Below are 21,250 nucleotides of genomic sequence, written 5' to 3'. Positions count from 1 at the left end.
CAGCGTGGGTCGTGTAAGCGCAGCACGGCCCTTGGGAATGTGCTGGACTCAGCTACATTTGTTGGTGCACAGCTGAGGTGCTGGACTCACTAGCCAGTGCTGCGTTATTTTTGCCGCTGCTAAGCTGGAGTCAAACTAGCTCAGCTATGTGAGTTGGGGCACAGCTTTTACCATGTAGACGTATCCTGTGTAAGGGGCCCTGCAGGCTCCCCCAGCTGTTAGCAGTGTGGTCTGGGAGGTGTATTCCCCCTCACTCCATCCCTCGCATCAGCACATCTGCGGACATACCCGCAGACCCCCAAGCCTGCTCATCTTCCTCTATAGCCTGCCCATCCTGCCACCCTCTCTGCTGCCATGCAGGGAGATCCAACAGAAATGGGCAGCTTGCAAGGGGTGTGTACCTCCTCAGCATCCCTAACCCCGCCTTCCTCTTGCATACTGAGATTGCAACAGTCCCTTATCAGCCATGTAGACACCTTCCAGACTTGCCCTCATTAGAAATAATGCAAGTGGTTCCCTCCCCCGCCCCCTTGTTCCTCTAGTGGCTGCATGGGTTGCACGGACTCTGTTGCAGAGAGCTCGCCCTCCTGAGGGTCCCGAATGGAGCCTTGTTCTTGCCTGTTCGCCCGATGTGCTTTTCCATCTCTCTCCATTTTTCCTAGGTAGCAGGGATCAAAGGCATATTCCTGGCTAACAAGAAGATAGAGGACCAGATAAAGACCTACATCACCTACAACAAGGGCAGAGACTGGCGCTTGCTGCAGGCTCCTGACACCGATCTGAGAGGGGGTCCTCTGCACTGCCAGCTGGTCAGTGGCAGAACTTTTCCAATGTGGAATTGACAAACCATTCAGGGCTTCATCCTTTAGCCCTCATGCAGGCTAAGCCCCTAATGAAGCCAGTGGCCTTCTGGCCAGCATGAGGACTGCAGGATCAAGTGCTCCGAAATAGAACCCAGTTTGTGAGCTGCATCCTCAACTGGTGTAAACTGATGTCGCTCCACTGCAGTCAGTGAACCTACATCGCTTTGCACAAGCTGAGGATCTGGCCCTACATATTTAAAAGGAATCGGGTCCCAATGTTTCCCTGTTTGTTTCCTGTCCGGTTTTGGACTGCTGGGTACTGAGGAAGTTAAGTCCGTTTCTGTTCTTATAAATACATAGATTTTAAAGCCAGACAGGATCATCATTAGCCTGTTGTCTGACCTCCTGGATCACACAGGCTGGAAAATTTGATATCTGAAAAGATCTGACAGGGAACTGCATGAGACCACCATATTGATTTTAAAAAACAACAGCAACAAAACCCAAGCCTGAACTCCCCTTCCCATGATTCAGCAGAACTGTTCCTCTTTTTCATGCAATTCATTTTTAAGGGTGGGGAGTGGGAAAATATAACACAACATACACACTATTCTGTAAGACTATTAGACCTCTCCTGGCTGAGGGGAACATTTTTGGAAGGATCTCGGCATAACTAGCCAGCACTCAGAAGCGGATCGCTTGCTGTTTCTCTGATCATGGTTTTTGTGTATTAAAGATTATTCTCTCCACTTCCTCCCCTTGGCAGCCTTTTTGTTCTTTGCACCTGCATTTGCAAATCTCAGAGAATCCATATACATCAGGAAGTATCTCCAGCAAGGAGACAGCTCCCGGGCTTGTGGTGGCTACAGGTATCAATTTTGTTTGTGCTTTCACCCTGTTCAGCCATGCCTTACCTAGACTCCTTCAGGGGAACTACAAAACTGCTGCTTCTTTTAGCTGTTCAGTGGTTTGCAATGTCAAAGCTTATCTTGGCTGGGTGAGCGGTGTGGATTAGTGAGCAGAGGGTGAGGCTGACAAGGAAACCTGACAAATGTATTTGTCACAGAGCTGTGACGTTTTCCAGGTGGGTATCGGCGTCCTATGTGTGACATGCATATGTCTGTCCATGTGTGATGTGTATGTGTGCTTGTGTGAGTGTATAAATATGTACACCGGGCCTCATTCTTCTCTTGTTTGCACCAGTTTTACACTGATGCCACTCCACTGGCTTTAGAGGAGTTGTTCTTCATTTACGCCCAGGTGGGCGAGAGGGGAATCAGGCTCGCACGCTGGGCCAGAGGATCTGGCCTAGTGTAACTGAGAGGCTATTTTTATCAAGTTAGAGGTTTACAGTGACTTTCTAGCTTTCTTTTCACTTAATGAACCACCTTGGCCCTGGACGGTGCATTATGTGTGGTTGCTCTGGGCCGGTCTGTGACGCCTTGCTTTGGCAGGTTGCAATGCTTTCATGACAGCCTGTTGGAATCTTGAATGCCACCGATAGGCCGATCCATTGTAATTAATCTGACAACCATCGCAGCCCTGTTTTGCTTCATTTGCCTGCTCACAGTAGGCAGCCTAATCAGGATGGACATAGTAACTTGGCGTGACTTGAAGCTCCCACAATGCTTAGCCCTGTGGGAACTGTTTGGGGGTAACAAAGCGCTTTCGGAATGACTGTCACTGGGGAGAGCTTGCAAATGCAGTAGAAATGTGTAATTTCACACACATGCTAGCAGTTTAATATCCTTTTTTTTTTTTACCTAGGGACCCATAGCGGAACCCTCCCTCTTCTGGCCAATACTTACTCACTTGAGTAGTCCTGTTGCCTGTGATGGGATTGCTTAGATGAGTAAGGGAGTAAAGACCCAAAGCAGTCATACTACAGTGAATTGCAATAGCTGAAACATTCTGTTCATAATGTAGTTGAGTCCTAGTTGTTTCTGGCAGTTACACGCTGAGCAGGTTTTATGTTGTTAATTGTAGCTTTAGCTTGCAGTTGTTTCATTTTCACACGTCATCAGTGTGAATTTGCACTGGGGTAAGCAGTGTGTCCTACTCACTCCCTCCCCAGCACTACAACCATGGAGATCTGTGGCTGCTTTCACAATTTGCCCCCATCTCTTTCTATCAAGGGCGTATTTTTCCTATTAATGGTAATCCAAGAAAGTGTGTCTGGGCTCTTGTTTTACCCTTGGGGTTTCCCATTCAATCTGTTGGTGGGAGCTTGGGCAGACGAGGGTTGTGGACACCAGCTGTTGGATAAAATCAGAGCCTTATTGTACTCAAACATTAGTCCAAATTCAAACTGAACTGACCTTTAGTTAGATTGGGTCAATCCATACAATTCACAATTTCATCTAAACACCCCAAAATTCCAGGAAGTTCAGTTGCAGGATGCTAGCTCAGATCCATCTCTTCTCTTTCTACGGTTTGTTTCCATTCTCATGCACTTCTGTGCTTCTGTATTCCAGCCGGCACTGGAAATTGAACCAAAATCCTGAGAGAGAGCATGCTCTTGCAATATTTATGGCCTGGCTTTTAGCAAGGAAGGTACTGTATGTTTTGCAAAAGATCCTCTCCTCAAGAGTTCTAGCTCAATGTTCCAGATCGAAGAGGTTCAGGTTATTTGGGTTAAACGTCCCAACTTTGCAAAGTTTATCCAAACTAAACTGTCAGGTGCTGGCAGCCCACTCCTCCCCACAGCGAGTGTGTATAAACAGTCATGGCTCATGATACAGTTCTTACAGTGGCCTTTATTCTTACTGAATTCTCTAGGAAGCAGATAAGATGCCAGAGGCAGCAAGAGAATGAGGTCCTAGGCAATGGTCTAGATTATTAGACAATAAGTTTCTTTTCAAGCTGTCACTGCACGGGATGAAAGCTTCATTTGTTTAACAATTAACCTTTAAAAGGCAGAACCATCATTTCTGTGTTGCTGCCTTGTGCAATAAAAGGCTTAACCTGGTGGGAATTGTCACATCTGTTTCTGTTAACCACGGTCAACAGCTGCACTGCATCAGCACAGACAATCCAAATTACCCATCACAAACTTATTCTCATAGGTCTTGTCTTTGCTCTGCTTCCCTGGGAAAGTTTCCACTTTTTCACGGCCAGTGCGACAGCTCCGCCAGGAGTAATAATGGTGGGAGCGGTAGCCTAGATAGAAGATCGCTGGCCTGACTCTTTAGCAGAGAAGAGGCACATATCAGCCTCTCGATCCACGCTTGTCAGGACCAAGGACCTGATCCAAATCGTATTAAAGTCAATGGAAGTCTTTCAGTTGACTTCAGTGGTCCAAATGAGGCTAAAAGGGAGAAAGGAAGGGATTCATAAATCAGGGCTATAGAGACAAAAACATCTGGAAATGGTAGTGATGGAGTTCCAGCAAGCAAGAACTCGCTTCTCTTTGCTACCAGCCATAAACCCCAGTTGGACAGTTGGTTTCCAGACCTTGAGGCTTAGAGACGAAAATATCCAAAGGAAAACCTGATTCAGTATGGCAGTTCCTATAAAGAAGGCATCTAAAAGTCAAGCTTCAGGGCATAATCCAACCTCTGACTCTTTGGGGTGAAGAGGAAACTTTCCCCTACAGGCAGGTCAACCCAAAACTGCCTGTTGCAGGGTTTCTTCTACTTTCAGCTGAAGCAGCTAACACTGGCCACGCTTGGTGGTCACAGGACAATGGAGTAGATCAGTGTTCTCAAACTGTGGGCTGTGACCCCATTTTAATGGGGTCACCAGGGGTGGCATTAGACTTGCTGGGGCAGAAGCTGAAGCCTGAGCCCCACGGCCCAGGGCTGAAGCCGAAGCCCCAGGGCTTCAACCCCGGGTAATGGGGACAGGTTACAGGCCCCCTCACCTGAGGATGAAACTCTTGGGCGTTGGCTTTGTCCCCTTGCCTGAGGTAGTGGGGCTTGGGCTTTGGCAGGGCTTGGGCAGGCTCTGGCTTCCATCCCCCGTCCTGGGATCAAGTAGTAATTTTTGTTGTCAGAAGGGGGTCGCAGAGCAATGAAGTTTGAGAACGCCTGGAGTAGATGGACCAAAGGACTAAGGGAGTGTGGTAATACCTGTGTTCCTGAAACTGATACCAAAACCTTTCTTGAATCACCTCATAGCAGGCGCCACCCTGTTCCTCAGGTTTTATTTTTGGAAACAGGAGTGTCACAACAACTTGGCTAGTTTTATCATCTCTGATCCTGATGGGAGCTTGTCAAGATGCATCTGGGCTTTAATTCCTCATTTTCCATCGTTAAATGTCAGGAGTGCAATTAACATTTTCATTAATCTGTTTTTATTGTGCTCCTTTTGAGTCTACAGATGTGTAGGAGTGAATCTTCCCTTCTTACTGTTTTTAGAGGAAAAATATCAGGAAAATTATACCCTAGTTTAAAAATATCTTAGCTGTCGGGAGAGGGAATTTTATGGATCAGTGGATATGGAATGTGCTGTGGAGTCTTTCATCCATTGGTTCAACCCCCAACAGTGTTCATATTGTCTGTGAGCCATTACCATTTGAGGGCCTTTCAGTGGTATATGTGACTGAGTTAGTTCCCTTAGTCTACTTTGTAGGGTACAGACATCCATGCTATAGAACCCCCCAACTGGCACAGATTAGCAATCTTGTTGGCAGACTTGTCAGGAAAACCAGTTAACTGCGTGGAGTCTGAATAGAAAGTTTACTCTGGAAGATGGCTCCTCCAGGGTAATGGGGAGGTAGGGTGACTTACACACTGCTACTTTGCACAAGCAGAAGACTTCAGTCTCCAGGACTAACGCTCAAACCACTGAGCTATCTCTCCCTCTTTATCGCTTTTATTGCCAGCTCATTTGGTCCTGGGTCATTCTTTACACCCTAGCTCCACCAAGATGTAGTTCATATGAGAAACAGGCCAACCCTTGACAGAGAGACATTGGTAATTTCACCATAAGCCTCATCTGTTAGGCTTCACTGCAAGCCACGAGTGAACGCAGCAGGAGGTGCTGTTTGCTAGGTGCACTGCTTCTGAGATCAGTACGTTGGTCCATTTGTTTTTTGGAAGAATCCTGCGGTGAAATCTGATCCTCACTGAAATCATTGAGTGTTTCATCATTGACTCCAGTGGGACCAGGATTTCACCCTTGAACTCCAGCTCTGATGAAGTGAAGACAGTATGAATAATTTGATTTGGGTCGTGTGAATTTGTCTTTTTGCTTGAATTTGCATGAGATATGGTGATAGGAAGAATTAAATGTTTTCATGACAAAATACTGCAAACACTAGGTGAATGCAGAGACGCGCTTTGGTGCAAAATTTTCAGAAAAAATTACTGATTTGCATACACAGTTGTCATGATTGCAACCATGGCATACAATAGACATGTGGTTGTATTTGTGCTTTCCTGAAAATGTAGGCCTTAACACAGAGCAGTCCAATCATGTGTATCTCATGTTTGCAACATTCTCCTATCTTAATCCTCCCACCTGTCCCAGGGTGTTGTCATATAATCCTGGAATTAAGACAACAAAAAACTTTGGTTAAACCAGTTACCGCTGATTTCCTGCAAAAATGTGATTTCCCCCCTCCTGCCACACAAGAACTTACGGAATCCACTTGTGTTTCAGGCAACATTGGCTCTGAACTCTCATATACCGATATCAGCACGTTTATATCTTCTGATGCCGGAAACTCGTGGAGACAGGTACAGTCATATGTGGGGAAAGGGAGCTGTGGGCCTTTTGCAAACTTTTCCAGCTGCTCTCTGGGCCTCAAATGGCTTGAAAAGCTCACACTATACCTGACTTGTTTCCAGATCTTTGAGGAAGAATACAATGTGTGGTATCTCGACTGGGGTGGTGCACTTGTGGCCATGAAGCACACGTCAATGCCCATCCGGCATTTGTGGTAAGGCTGTTTCCCTTGCTTTGAGAATGTTCTCTGGTGGGGGGAAGGGTCTAAACTGGAATTGTCCTAAATATAATTAAGATCTCCTAGTTCTGGAGTGGATCCTTCTCCCTCCTGCTGGTTATGCAATATAGGTACCCAGAACACTAAGGAGCAGATCAAATAATCTCTTACTCAGCTACTAGAGAAGTAATTCTCCAACTGTGATCATCTGCAGAGCACTTTGTGGTGGCCCACAGAAGTCTGGGGAAATCACATGATTCTGGTCCTTCATCTTGTCACTAGCTGCTTTCCACAGGTGTTTAAGGTTGAGGCCTCCTGAGTTACACACTTTGGGTCAGATTTTCCGACAAGTTTGGCTCTCCATTAGGTAGCAAAGTCAGTGACCAGATTTTAAAAAAACAAAGCCAGGCTCTTATGAACGTTCTTCCCTGAGTGACATCCTGCACAGCCTCATTGATTACAACGAGTGTTGGTTGCAAAGTCCACGCATCATTTGGCCAGCAGTTGCAGGGGATTACTGAAAAGGATACCTTTTTATTGGTGTGAGTGTGTGTCGGCACTGGAGTCAGGAAGAGGGGTTTGCGGGTGATAATAAAGAGGAGCAAGAGGATGGATAAAATGTGTATGGGAGCAAGGGAGGAAAGGAAGGATTACCAGATGGTGGAGGAGCAAAGCGGGAGGGGACCAGATGGGACAAGGAGATGGAGTGAAGAACAGAAGGAGACAGGGTGATTGACTGGATGCAAAAAGGACAACACATTCATCTCACAAAAGACTGACAGAAATACAGAGATACTTTGCTAATGTTACTTGCCCCATTTAAGATCCCGCTGCAGTTTGCCAGAGAGAGATTGGTGAGCACAAATGGGATCGGGAGCTCAGGGTGGGTTTTGAGATGCTCGCTTTGTTCAAGATGTAGTTCTTACTCTGAAGTCGTTTGAGAAGCCTGTGCACTCGAAACACTGCCCAAACCATCTCCTCCACCTGCTGAACTTTGCAGGAGTTGGGATGTAGGTCTAAACTTCACAGTTGGCCCTCATGACTACAGGACTTCACGCTGTTATGGGCTGAGCTTTCTCCGCTTCCGCTGAGATTAACAGGAGTTCACGGCGCTGAGCATCTCAGTGCATGGAACCTACGGTGAGGCAAACCAGACCCCTGGCGCAGAACCTCCACCAGAATTTGGGTGAGTGGGATATGGTTCGGAACTTCAAAGCCGCCCTATTTTTCAACCAAAGAGATGACAAAGAGATGTCAGGGTTGATGTATTTTCAAGCCATGAGCCTGAATGTCTCCTTTTGAAGCTGGAGCCCTCCTGAACTTTTAATTGAACAAACATGCAATAATTACATGCATTACACATTACAGAGTGCACTTGCTGTATAGATGTGTGGGGGCAGCAGGCTCAGTGTCTGCAGTAGATAAGTGGAATTGCTGACAGATGCCTAAATTAGCATCACCTTCAGTCTTGTATCTTGGGTGACGTCGGAGCACGGCTAATGAACTGACCTGCCCAACTTTTGAAGTTGTTACGGAGGAAATTTAACAGAAATCATCTTCAGAGCTGAGGTTCATATTCTTCTGTGAATGAGAGACCCCTCTCTTCTGATCGCTGACCAGCACTCTTGTCTCCACACGCAACACAAACGTAAAAGGAAATAGAGCTTTCAGTCAAATAAAAGAAGAAAGTAATGGTGTTTGGCCACAGTAATGAGATGCTAAGGTCTCTCCCACTTGATTCATTAATACACAGAATCCTTCAGTTAAGTAACATCCAGGCAGAAGCCAGGGGATTCAAGGCTCAGGCTAAGCTGTTGTCCTTCATACCATGATGTTTTAGGAATGCACTTTATTAAGATCATTGATGGTTGCCTCTTCACCTCAAAGCCTTACATCCTTCCTTGCCACAGCCAGGCAAATGGCTCTATAATAACTTCCACTAGGGGTTTCCAGTAGGGTTTGAACCTTCTCCATCAAAGCACACACTTCTACCGCTTGAATTAAAGGAGTAACTCCATTAGCTTCACAGCAGTAGCAGACTGTTTTTGTCACTGTGAGTTAGCCACAAGAGATGGATGCAACACACACTTTACAAGCAAGTTAAATTTCTACCACACAGAGAAGACAGGATGCAATTGGCTCAGATTCAATTCCGTTTTTCCTTTTCTTTCTGGCTAGTACCAAGCAAAATATTCTGAAGGCACTAGAATTTGTCTAAGATCTTGTTAGCATAAGGAGTAGGATGGTCCAGTGGGTTAAGCCGAAATCTACCCCCCCCAACAAGGTCCTAATCCAGGTTTTGCCACCGACTCAGTGTATGACCACGAGCGAGTCATTTAATCTGGTTGTGCCTTGGTTTTCCCATTTGTAAAATGGGGGACGCTGAACATTGCCCTCCTTTGTAATGCGCTGTAAGCAGCTGGAATACCGCATCGACACAAAAATGGCTGCAGCAAGCAAGGCCGTTCCTTCTGGGGTTGGTGTTTGTGACCAGAAAGTAAAATAAATGACCAGGCTTATGACCCAATACACTTACCTTCTCTGTGCAGCCCAGCTTTTCCCTCCCCATCTGCCACTTTTATTGCCCTCCCTGGAGCACCTGTATATGAGGCAGGGCTGGGGGAGCTGAGCTGGAGTTAATCTCTTGTTCACTCACACTAGGCTGACCAGATAGCAAGTGTCAAAAATCAGGATGGGGGTGGCGAGTAATAGGTGCCTATGTGAGACAAAGACCCCAAAATCGGGACTGTCCCTATAAAATTGGGACATCTGGTCACCCTAACTCACACCCAGTGGTCCCTCAGCCTCTCACAGGTGCTTTGTGACAGCACTAGATGAGGAATACATTATGCAGTCAAACAGCCAGGGTGCTGCCATACCCGTGAGCTCCAATCTGTCTGCACAGAACCCCTGTGAAGGCAGTGGAGCGCCATGTGGACGCAGGGCTCGCTGCAGGATCGGGGCCGGAGCATTTGCATGTGCTCATGGCCCGTTAGAGGCCAGATTCTGACATGCTCGCTCACGCTGGCCACGCTTTCCATAAAGGGTGGTTGATAAAGGATTCCTCAGTGAGCGATTGCCATTACAAGCCACAGGCAGGAGCAGCCTGTGTTCTGGAAGGTTCTAAGGACACCAGTAGATGGTTCTACGGGACCTGTTGAGCTGCTGGATTCAATGACAATCTATACTTAGTGGCTGGCTCTTTATGAAACTTCTGCTCAGTGGTGCTGGAACACTTTTAATAGAGGGGGTGCTGAAAGCCAGCCCCCTTACTCCTGTCTGCACCTCCGCCCCCGAGCTGGGGCTGGGAGCAGGGCCGTGTCTCCGGGAGGGGGTGACCCAGACAGGGGTAAGGGGCCAAGGCTGGGGCCACAGCTGGGGGCAGGTCTGGGGCCAGGAACAGAGCCGGGGCCGGGGCTGAGGCTAGGGGCGGGGCCAGGTTTGGGGTGCAGGGCCAGGAGTGGAGTCCCGGGTGCTGGGATGGCAGTGGGGACCCCGGCAGCGGGTGTGGGGCCGACAGCCAGGACCCCAGGAGCTGGGCCAACAGCCAGGACCCCACGTGGGGGGGGCCAGGAGCGGAGCCCTACGTAAAACCTGGGGGTGCTTCAGCGCTTCCCCTCACCCCAAGTTCCCATGCCTATGCTTCTGCTAGTAATTTGTTAACCCCTTATAAATCTGTTAACCCCTTCCTAGACAGCGTAACCCTCAAGCTGAACGGCACCTAACTCCACGAACGCTCCTTTTGACTTGCTGAGGGAGGTGCTACTCAGTGAGAGAGACGCGATCAGATTCTGGCCCTAGGCTACTGGGAGAAGAGCTGTGGAGACTAAAGGACAATGCTGGCACAAGAACAAATGGGGATGAACCGGCCATGAATAAATTTCGGCTGGAAATTAGAAGAAGGTTTCTAACCGTAGGAGGAGTGAGGTTCTGGAACAGCCTCCCACCAGGAAGAGTGGTGGAAACAACCTCACTAATTTTAAGATGGAGTGTGTATCATCCTGCCTGAACTGGATGATATGCCATAGCAGGGGACAGGACTTGATGACTCAGGAAGTCCCTTCCAGTCCTGCCTTCCTATGGCTGTGCGCGTGGGCAAACATTTGCTTTGTGCACAGATTCATCAAAGGAGTTTGGGGCACACGCTGGGGATCCAGAGGGTCTGCCTGCCAAAATGCCCTTTCTGCCTTTGAAAATTCCCCCCACAAGCATTTCCATATTGACGTTTGGTTCGTGCAACTGCCTGTGAACATCTGGCCCAATCTATTGCATAGTTATTTAGGGTTGTTGCTGATAAACTCACACCGGTCCTTCCAAATTATACCTTTAGGGGCTTTTGAACTTGCATCGTCTTGTCTCAATAGGCACCTGCTGCAAGAAAAGAGCCATCTTGATTAAAGAATACATGGAAATCTGTTAGTTCTCAAGCTGGGACAGAGTACAATAAGTTTCATCCCGGAGAAAAGAGGGTTTGATAATTGAAAAGCTGAGAGAACTTTAATGAGGCCTGCTGTTCCCCCGAAATTGAAATGCTAGTTAGATAAGCATGCAGACTGAACAGCATACAAATGCACAGGGGTATGGGGAGATACATACCTTTTAAATAAATAGATTTCGAAGGATAAGCTCTTTGCATGTAATTCTCCCACAACATTTTCTCTTTGGTCTGCAGCGCTTTCTCCTGTGCCAACCACACAAAATGGCAGCTGTACACAAAACAGAATCGGTAGCGCTAAGGCAATGGTCCCCAAACTTTTCAGGGTCATGCCTCCCTTACTCCTGGCCGTGCCTCTGCCCCCCCCCCCCCCCCCGGAGAGGGATAAGGAGTCTGAGGCTGGGGCCATAGCTGAGGGCAGAGCTGGGGCTGGGGCCGAGAAAGGAGCTGGGGCCAGGGGCTGAGGCTGGGGCCAGGTCTGGGGCCGGGGCCAGGAGTGAAGCCCCAGCCGGGAGCTGCACCTGGGGGTGGGACTGGGGCCGTGGCTGCGGGAGGGACCAGAGTAGAGCTGGGGGTGGAGCAGGGCTGGGTGCTGCTCCCTCCTTGCCCCCTGTGGAGGCTGTCCTGGGTCCACCACGCACCCCCTGAACATTCCTCCGCATTCCCCTATGGGGCTGCACCCCACAGTTTGGAGGCCACTGCGCTAAGGGGAAGATCTCAGTAGTACGCCTCATGGGGGTAAATCCAGTCCATTCCTCCATGTTTGCACAGGGTCCTGGTTTCCTTGGGACCAGTGTGGTTCCACTGTACGTTGGAAGGGGGGGGGGAGCTGAGGCGCTCAAGTTGGGAGCTCTGTGTACTGTGAGGCTATGGTTCCTGAGGGTGGGGGCCTGTCGGTCTCACCCCCAGCCTTTTGGAATCAATGGAAAGACCCATTGGCTTTGGATCAGGCCCAACGTGCCATCTTCAGGGCAGGGATTTGGGATGTGGTGGGATTCCCCAGCCCTGGGCTTACATGTAAGAAGGGGAGGCCTGAGTGAAGTCCACCTGCTTGTCGATGCAGCTGCACAGCACCTACCATGATGGGATCCCGGCCTGTGACTGGGCTCCGAGGAGTGACTGGAATACAAATCGTTAATCACCTGTCCTGCCAAAGGGGGTTATCTATCAGCTTTCACAGCTCAGGCACCTGCCGCAATTACAGAGCACGAGTGCTGAAATGACCCAGTTGGAATGGGACCTCATCATTCAGGGGCCAGTAAGCCCTTGGTTTCCCCTGTTTGTTGTTCTTTGCAGACAGGATTCTGGGGTAACTCTCCAAGCAGAAAGCCTCCTGGAACGGTTGTGTAAAGACTCCAGGAGCAACGGAAAACTGTCTGGTTTCCTGAACTGTTTGTAAGCTGAACATCTCCACACTACTCCATGCCACTCCATGGCTCACGCAATTTGATATAGGCTACAGAGCCACGGACGTGTTGCGTCCCACGGCAGCAGTGACTGAATGTGATTGCTGTCCATGCTGGCTGTTGGTTGAAATTAGTTAGGCACATTCCATTTTCTAGTGGATAAAGGTCAGATTCTGCTCTCAGGTACTCCCATGCAGCCCCATTGACGTGAGTGGAGTTGAGAGGATGTAGCAGAGAATTTTGTTCAGCGTTTAGCCCACTTATTCTGCTCATCTCAAAGCACATTGCTAATATTAATGAATTAAATTCCCAAAAGGCCCTGTGAGAGGGATAAGTATTCAGAGCCTCATTTTATTGAGGGGGAAACTGAGGCACAGAAAGGCTGTGATTCACCATGGGTCTGTGGCAGAGCTGGTGAAAGAACCCAGCTCTCCTGACTCCAAGTCCCCCTAAGCACTGCACCATATTTGAGGCTGTGTAGTTTCCTCTGCTGAAATTAATGTCTTGAACATAGACACGAACTGAGGGACTACATGTCCTGTCTTAGGTGTTAGCAATACCGCCTGCTGTCTTGCATCTGACCTGTTGATTGACATAGCAAACACAGACTTGGGTTGCCAATGTTAGTTGGATGTATTCCTGGATGTGTCCTCACAAGACATAAACTTTAATTAAAGATTAATATTTAATTCCTGGCGGCTCCAGGACACTTCTGGAGGGTTGACAACCCTAACACAGGCCCTTAATGACTTTGATAATAATACTTGCTGCTTTGCTACTTCAGAGCACTCTGAGAACATTAATTAATAATATGAGGAGATGGCAAAGATTGACGCTTGTTTACAAATCCAGCAGCTGTGGCTCGCAAGCCTTAGAAGTTGTTTAATTGCCTAGGTAATTGTTCCAGAGCCATGCGTTTACATTTATTTATTTTGTCTGTTTCAATTCCAGGGTGAGTTTTGATGAAGGAAGATCCTGGAGTAAATATGCCTTCACATCGACACCGCTTTTTGTGGATGGGTCCCTTGTGGAGCCAGGCATAGAGACACAGCTAATGACGTAAGTCCCAAACGAGCTGTGTTGAGATCAAGCGTACGGCGCTATATGTGTATGTCAGTCACTTCAGCCCTCTGCCAGGTGTAACCGTCAGACCTGCTCCACTGTGTGTGAATACGTTACTCTGTAGAGGCTGGAGGGCCGCCTAGAAGCTCTGATCCAGGAGACAGTTCTCTCAGGTACCTTTTAGGATTTACAGAGCTTTTGGACTATTTGTAGATTTTAAGGTCAGAAGGGACTATTAGACCGTCTGTCCAACGTCGGCGAGAGAATAAACAAGCTGTAGAATGTTGCAATAAGCTGCAGGTGTTTAGAACTAAGCAATAGGCACCCTCTTGACTGACACACTGGGGATTGAACCGTGGACCCCCAGAACTAAATGTAGGCTTTGCTACAGCTTGAGCTAAAGAGCCAATCCTTGATACCTGCTTGCTGTAACCACTTATATCTTCTGGATTGGCACAGCTGGTGGCTTGAAACACACTCACCAGGGGCAGGTTTCAGTGGTCGCCGTGTTAGTCTGTATCAGCAAAAAAAAAAAACCCGAGGAGTACTTGTGGCACCCTAGAGACTAACACACTTATTTGGGCATAAGCTTTCGTGGACTAGAACCCACTTCATCAGATGTATGAAGTAAAAGATATAGCAGTAGGTATAAATACATGAAAGGATGTGGATTGCTTTACCAAGTGTTAGGTCAGTCTAACGAGATAAATCAATTAACAGCAGGATACCAAGGGAGGAGAAATCACTTTTGAAATGGTAAGAGAGTGGCCCTTTATAGACAGTTGACAAGAAGGTGTGAGTAACAGTAGGGAAAAATTAGTATTGAGCAAATTAAGTTTAGGTTTTGTAATGACGCAACCACTCCCAGTCTTTATTCAGGCCTAATCTGATGGTATCTAGTTTGCAAATTAATTCCAGTTCTGCAGCTTCATGTTGGAGTCTGTTTCTGAAGTTTTTTTGTTGAAGAATTGTCACTTTGAGGTCTGTTACTGAGAGACCAGAGAGGTTGAAGTGTTCTCCTACTGGTTTTTGAATGTTATGATTTCTGACATCAGATTTGTGTCCATTTATTCTTTTGCCTAGAGACTGTCCGGTTTGGCCAGTGTACATGGCAGAGGGGCATTGCTGGCACATGATGGTATATATCACATTAGTAGATGTGCAGGTGAAAGAGCCTCTGATAGTGTGGCTGATGTGATTAGGCCCTGTGATGGTGTCCCTTGAATAGATATGTGGGCACAGTTGGCACCAGGGCTTGTAGCAGGGTTTGGTCCCTGGGTTGGTGTTTTTGTTGTGTGGTGTGTAGTTGCTGGTGAGTATTTGCTTCAGGTTTGGGGACTGTCTGTAAGCGAGGATTGGCCTGTCTCCCAAGGTCTGTGAGAGTGAGGGGTTGTCTTTCAAGATAGATTGTAGATCCTTGAGGATGCGCTGGAGAGGTTTTAGTTGGGGGCTGAAGGTGACGGCTAGTGTCATTCTGTTACTTTCTTTGTTGGGCCTGTCTTGTCGTAGGTGACTTCTCGGTACCCTTCTGGCTCTGTCAGTCTGTTTCTTCACTTCCCCAGGTCGGTATTGCAGTTTTCAGAATGCCTGATAGAGATCCTGTAGGTGTTTCTCTCTGTCTGAGGGATCGGAGCAAATGCGGTTGTGTCTTAGAGCTTGGCTGTATACAATGGATTGTGTGGTGTGGTGTGTGGTGTGGTCTGGGTGAAAGCTGGAGGCATGTAGGTAAGTATAGCGGTCAGTAGGTTTCCGGTATAGGGTGGTGTTTATGTGACCATCGCTTATAGCACTGTAGTGTCCAGGAAGTGGACTCACCAGTGGGTTGCAATTGCCCATAGACACAGAGGTAGTGGCTTCCAGTGACCACTTCATTATCTACTCTTCCTCCAGGGGCCGGGTGCCGCAAGAGGAAAGTCTGGCTCTGGGTAAGAGATCAGGTTCCCAGAGAGCTGTACAGTTAACAGTGTACTATCCACACACTCTGCACTTACCGTGTGATACAGCTGTGTAGTGCTGCTTCAGGAGTGTTCCTGTGATGTGAGTAAGTGCCCTCCATTAATCACAACAGGAAGGAGATTATGCTGCAGTAACACTTCATTGCAAACACAGAAGCCTCCTGCGGCTCTGGCTGTTACTGCTGCTCTCAATTTCACTTTGTAAGGGGTCTGATTCTGCTGTCGCTGGCCCCTTTGACACCAGTGTGACTGCACCCTGAGCAGTGGGGTTACTCCGGATTTACGCCCATTCCAAGAGGGAGGCGGATCGGGCCCACTATCTTTTGCTCTAATCTCCATCATTCCTTCAATCTTGTATTTCAGGAAGGGGTGGGTGTAGCTCACTGGTAGCGTTGCTATTAATCGTCAATCTGGAGTGGAATACGAGACAGGAAAGCCACCCATTTCTTGAGAAGTTTGGAATCGGATAAGGGCTTTGGGAGTTGGAATGTGATTTCGTTGGAATTGGATTTTGTGATTCACCATGGTGTCTCCTCCAAAAATAATGCAGATACAGCAATCTTACGCCGAGCGTAATAACCGTACTGTAGGGAGAGTACTGGACGGAGAGCCTATGCAGTGGTGTTGTAGCCGTACGGGTCCCAAGGTATTAGAGGTCTCTAGTACATAGAGCCTATCAATTTCTTACCCAAGGGACTGGAATCTGCCAAGCTGAGAATTAGCTGAGAATTTAGCTGCCAAGCTGAGAATTCCCAGGGAGGGGGCTGAATCTCTCAGCTGGCAGAAAGTCAGTGGAGCCAGCTTCTATGCCAACCACACCTCCTGGCTTGGCATATGGGGTGTGTCAGGGCTGGGGCCTTGGCAGCGTGAGAATCAGGAGATGTCACTGACTCCCTGACAGCCCTTCCTTCAATTCTCCTGTGCCAAAGGGAACTCACTGCAGGAGATCTAGTCCAGGGTATTCAATAAGGGGCTTGATTCTCTGTGTGCCAGACCACATGTCCCCTGTGCTGGGAAGGGCACCAGGCCGAGCTGCAGTGCAGTTGCACCAGCAAAGTGTTCTCCTACACAAGTGGCATTCTCTTCTAGGCATGTGCAGTTGGATGATGGCTGCTTTAGGCCACTTAGCTGGGGCAAAGAGTCATAACCCAGCTTCAGAATCTGGCCCAGAAGAGCCTATCCATGAAACTTTATTCTGGTAGGGCTACTTCACATTTGAGAGAGAGCAATGCACTTAGCTTCCTTCTTATTTTAAGTCAAGGTTGCATGTTTTTCTCGTTCCAACAGGAGTAAATGCAGGGAAGTCCTATGGCTTGTGTTACACAGGAGGTCAGTTTAGCTTATCACGATGGTCACGTCTAGCTTTATAATCGCTCAATCTCTGAACTACATTGTTGGTGATGGTGTCTCGTAGTTTGTCTATCAGATAGTGATGTTCCAACTGGCAACAAGGATGCACCCTCGCAAAACTCTCCTTTTTTTTTTCTTTTTTTCTTTTTTTTTGCTTCATAGGCAATAACTGTGAGTTTTGTGAGTTTCCATGAGAATTTGATATTTTGATCAATGGGACAGTTTGCCATCTTTGCAGGGAAACCGGCTTTTGTGGAGCGTGTGTGTGTGTGCTCGTTTGTCATGTGCAAATACTACCTGAAAAGAGCAAAACACAATAAGAAGTAATGTGGGTAAATACTTAACATTTCATGAAAATGGTGTAAATGTCATTTTGGGGGTCGGCGGTATGTAGGCAGCTCTGAATGAAGAGCTGGATCCTTAGCTGTTCACTCTGGGTAACCAATTCTGGTTACCACATTTTCCTCAATGGGTCCTGGTCAATATAGTGGTTTCTCTGCATTGTTATATTGTGCACTGTTGTTATGCATCTGCTGTTTTCCAAATACAGTAGTGGGTGAAGCCATTGCATTCACTCAGACCCAAATGGACAGCCAGATCCTTCACTTGTGTAAATCAGTACATCGGTATCTCCACTGTAGTCAATGGAGCTAAACCAGTTTACACTAGCCAAGGATGTGGCCCAGGTACAGTGTGGTTTCCTTTGAGATGAAACATGCTTTTCAAATCTAAGAGTATTATTATTTATCCTTCCAGTATTTCCATGGAGAATGTAGGAAGCCAGTGCTGCTGGCCATTCAATGCCAGCTTTACTGAGAATTGGTTTGTTTTCCTTTTGAAATCTTCATAGGCATTTTTTTTTAATTATTGAGGCCAGTATAATAATGTTCATAGGAGTTTATAAAAGCTGTAAAAGAAATTTTGCCCCTTGCTTGCCAGAAATGTGTATAGAGACTCCTACCCACACTTTCACAGGTGCTGAATGGTAAAAGAACTCATTTATAACCTATCTAGAAAATGGTTCTCATGCAGCTTTGCTAAGTATTTCGCTGAAGAGGAATTGTAGAGAACTGATCCATAAGGGCAAAGTCGGGTCATTCTGGGCTTATGGGGACCCCGAGTCAGAAGAACTAAATGCCTTCGTGAGTCTTTAACTCTGTTGGCTGTGATCTGAGCCATTTTAGGGCTCAATCCTGCAACCTGCTGCAAGCAGGTCGGACCTGTGTGGCCATGCAGCACTTCCATGGATTTCAGGGATCCTCCAACAAAGAACAGCTTGCAGGACGGGGAGCTTCCATTCCTCAGTGGTGCGTAGGGCTGCTGGGGAATCTGAGGCTGCCAGGCAGGGGCAGTGGTATGCTGGAGGGGCTCCCATGGGCCCAGTATTCAAATGCCATGAAACCAAAACAAGGGTTGAGCTGGTTTTCTGGAGTCCCCTGCCCCTTCCTGGAAACTGCTAGAACGTTCCTGCCAGAAATCACAGCCAGTGCCTGGGACTTCAGAAAAGTAACCCTGTTGCCATTGACATGCACCAGATTGCATGGCGCCACGGCTAATTTCCTGGGGGAATTCATAATTTATTACTTGTTTTTATGCTGACTATTATTATTTATTTGTATTACTGTAGTGCCCTGAGGGCTCCTCAGAGTTGGGAGCTTTGTGCTCAGTGTTAAATTCATACACGTGAGGAGACAGTCCTTGCCCCCAAAGAATTTACAACATAAAGCCGAGTCTATACACGGATTTTATACTGATTTAATTATTTCCTTGGGGTTGTGATTTTTATGGCAATATATTTAAACCAGTAAAAGCCCCAGTGTGCACAGTTATACTGATATAACAATATGGGAATAAACTATACCAGTATAAGCCCTTTCATGCTACTCTGAGTCTCCACTAGAGGGTTGTATCGATTTCTAATCTGTAGTTATAGCAGGACAAAAATTTTGTATTGACAAGCCAGATGGGGAAACTGAGGCTCTGAGTGATAAAGTGACTTGCTGAAGATCACATACCTGGGCGTAGAACCCACATCTTCTGAGTTCTAAGCCAGGTCCCTATCCACTGGACTGGACTGCCTCCCTTACCCTGCTGTGCTTAAATTTCCACAAAAGGAAAGGCTGTCCCTTTCCCAAAGTGATTCCAATCTACAGTGGTCACACACGAGACCAGAGAAGGGTTTTTTTTCTTGTTAGCATTATGACTGTCATTGCTGCTCGTTCACTTCTTGGGCTAAGAGTTCTGCAAACCTTCCCCTACACGAGCCTCCCATTGAAACTGCAGCTTTTAGATGCCACTACGCTGGACTTCAGCACGCTTTGTAGGAGCATTAAGTACCAATCTTTCCAGCAAGTACGTCGCTGCTCCCTCCCTGCTTAGTTACAGATATCAGAAGGCAGCTCTGTTTACATGGGAAAGCCAATGGACAGATCCCATGCCATCATCTTTTTTTCCATGCACACATGGAAAATCTGGGGTGACACAGGCATGTTATGCAGGAACCCCGGGTTAAAATCTCAGTAGCACCTCACAGGGTGTCATGGGGGGAGAGTAGATAGCGGCGGACAGTGGTAAGGTATGATGGCGGCCTGGGTGAAGATCAAGCCTATAAAGAGACCGTTCACGGAGTATTGGATGGCTTGTGGGGTTGGAGCTATTGGTGTCTGCTATCTCTCGTTCCAGACTTGAACCCAGCACCGGTGGCTGAAAGCCCTGAGGTGACACTGAACAGTTCCTGCCCCGTGGGCCATGTGAAAGGGGTTGCTGCTCTTGGTCGCTTCCTAGTGGACAAGAATCCAGAGCCCCAAATCCAGCACAGCTGGCACTAATTGGCCCTCTTGTTGCTGATTGGGAAATGGGATCTCAGTGGGAGATGGAGACTGAAATACCCGCAAAGGTCTGTCTGCATTGCAGCTGGGAGCCAGGTAATCAGACCTGTGCTGGAGGGACTCAAGCTAGCATGCTAAAAATAGCAGAACATCTCAGGCCCTAGTAGGTCGGGTGGGCTTGAGAGCTTGAGCTCCAGCCCTGATTGCAGTGGAGGTTAGGAGCCTAAATACCTTTGAGGATCTGGGCCAAACTTCCTGAAAAAGCCTTTTATGAAGACGTAGGCAGTGGTGTTGTAACCATGTTGGTCCCAGGGCATTCGAGACCAGGTGGGTGAGGTACTGTCTTTTATGGGACCACTCTCACCAACAGCCTTTGGACCAATAAAAGATATTCCCTCCCCCACCTCATCTGTCTCTTACGAAGATATTCAGCCACTGCTGCTAGTAAGCTGAGGAGAGCAATGAAAAGGGAGAGGGAATCCAGGGGAAAGGAGCCCTGGTTCTAGACGTCTACCCTAGATCTGTAGAAGGCCAAATGGGATTGGCAGTTTCCAGCATACAACTTAGTGAAGGGGAAATGTGTGTGTGGGGGGGGCTTGCGGGCTTAGGGAACTCTGAGCTCTGCTATTACTCCCATCCATTGCTTTCGGGGGGGTGTAGAGCTCATCCAGTAGGCAGATTGCCATAAGCTCTCAAGTCTCATAAAAATGTCATTATTCTGGGGGGAGAATGCACTGTAGAGATTGTTGGATTGTCTCAAACCCCTGTTTTATCCAACTTGTCTAGTGGTGTTATCCAGAAACGGCTCTGGGTTTTTTTCCCCTTAGACTAGTTTTATCCTGCCATGAAGTTTTCCTTCCTATCTTACTTGGAGTCTGCTTTACAACTGCATTATCTGTTTGAAATGCAACTGGCTTTATTATTGGTGGTGGACTAGTTTCTAAAGTGGGTTTTACCGGCAGTATTATGACCTCTGTCCTTCTGATTCACTGCACAATCCTGCGGTTATGAAACTGTGAAAACTGCAGCAGCAACTGTGGACTGCTTTGAGGGCATAATGGAAAATACAGTGGAAGCCTTCAAGAGGAGAGAAGCAAAGGTCTTTAACTTAAAATGTATTGCTATATGGACTCCTCTTCAGCTAGCTGATGTGGAATCAAAATGAGTCGTGGGAAAACAGAGAAGTCATCTTTGAACGAAAGAAAGGGAAACAAACCAACAAACGAAAAATCCTGCATCAAGATTATGTAACTTGGCTGGAGAACAAAGACTGAAAATAAGAATATTGAGTTTGGGAAGCAAAGATTTTTTTGAGATATTAGCCTTTATCATAGTGAGCCAAGCCATTGGCTCATCTGATCTGGGTTCAAACCATCTCTGGAAATAGCCTGTACTGGATGCTTCCATGGAAAATGAGCATCCCGCTAATACTGATAGTCAATTTTATGCCATGCTAGAAAATGGGTGTGCGTATAGGGATTCCTGGTCTATCCCTGTTCCCGATCAGCCTATACCTGGAACCAT

General features: G+C 47.4%; 1 protein-coding gene across 1 annotated transcript in view; it reads left to right on the top strand.

Annotated features, from left to right (window-relative positions):
* The window catches only part of SORCS3 (sortilin related VPS10 domain containing receptor 3), a 481,074-nt gene that overhangs the window by 388,083 nt on the left and 71,741 nt on the right, over window positions 1-21,250 (top strand). The window contains exons 10-14 of the mRNA XM_073354429.2: window positions 663-809; window positions 1,570-1,672; window positions 6,408-6,484; window positions 6,596-6,687; window positions 13,483-13,590. Of these exons, the coding sequence (XP_073210530.2) occupies window positions 663-809; window positions 1,570-1,672; window positions 6,408-6,484; window positions 6,596-6,687; window positions 13,483-13,590 (527 nt within the window). The remainder of the gene's footprint in view (window positions 1-662; window positions 810-1,569; window positions 1,673-6,407; window positions 6,485-6,595; window positions 6,688-13,482; window positions 13,591-21,250) is intronic.

Source organism: Lepidochelys kempii, chromosome 7 (genome assembly GCF_965140285.1).
Source record: "Lepidochelys kempii isolate rLepKem1 chromosome 7, rLepKem1.hap1, whole genome shotgun sequence".
Classification (NCBI taxonomy): domain Eukaryota; kingdom Metazoa; phylum Chordata; order Testudines; family Cheloniidae; genus Lepidochelys; species Lepidochelys kempii.
This window is presented reverse-complemented; position numbering and strand designations above follow the sequence as displayed.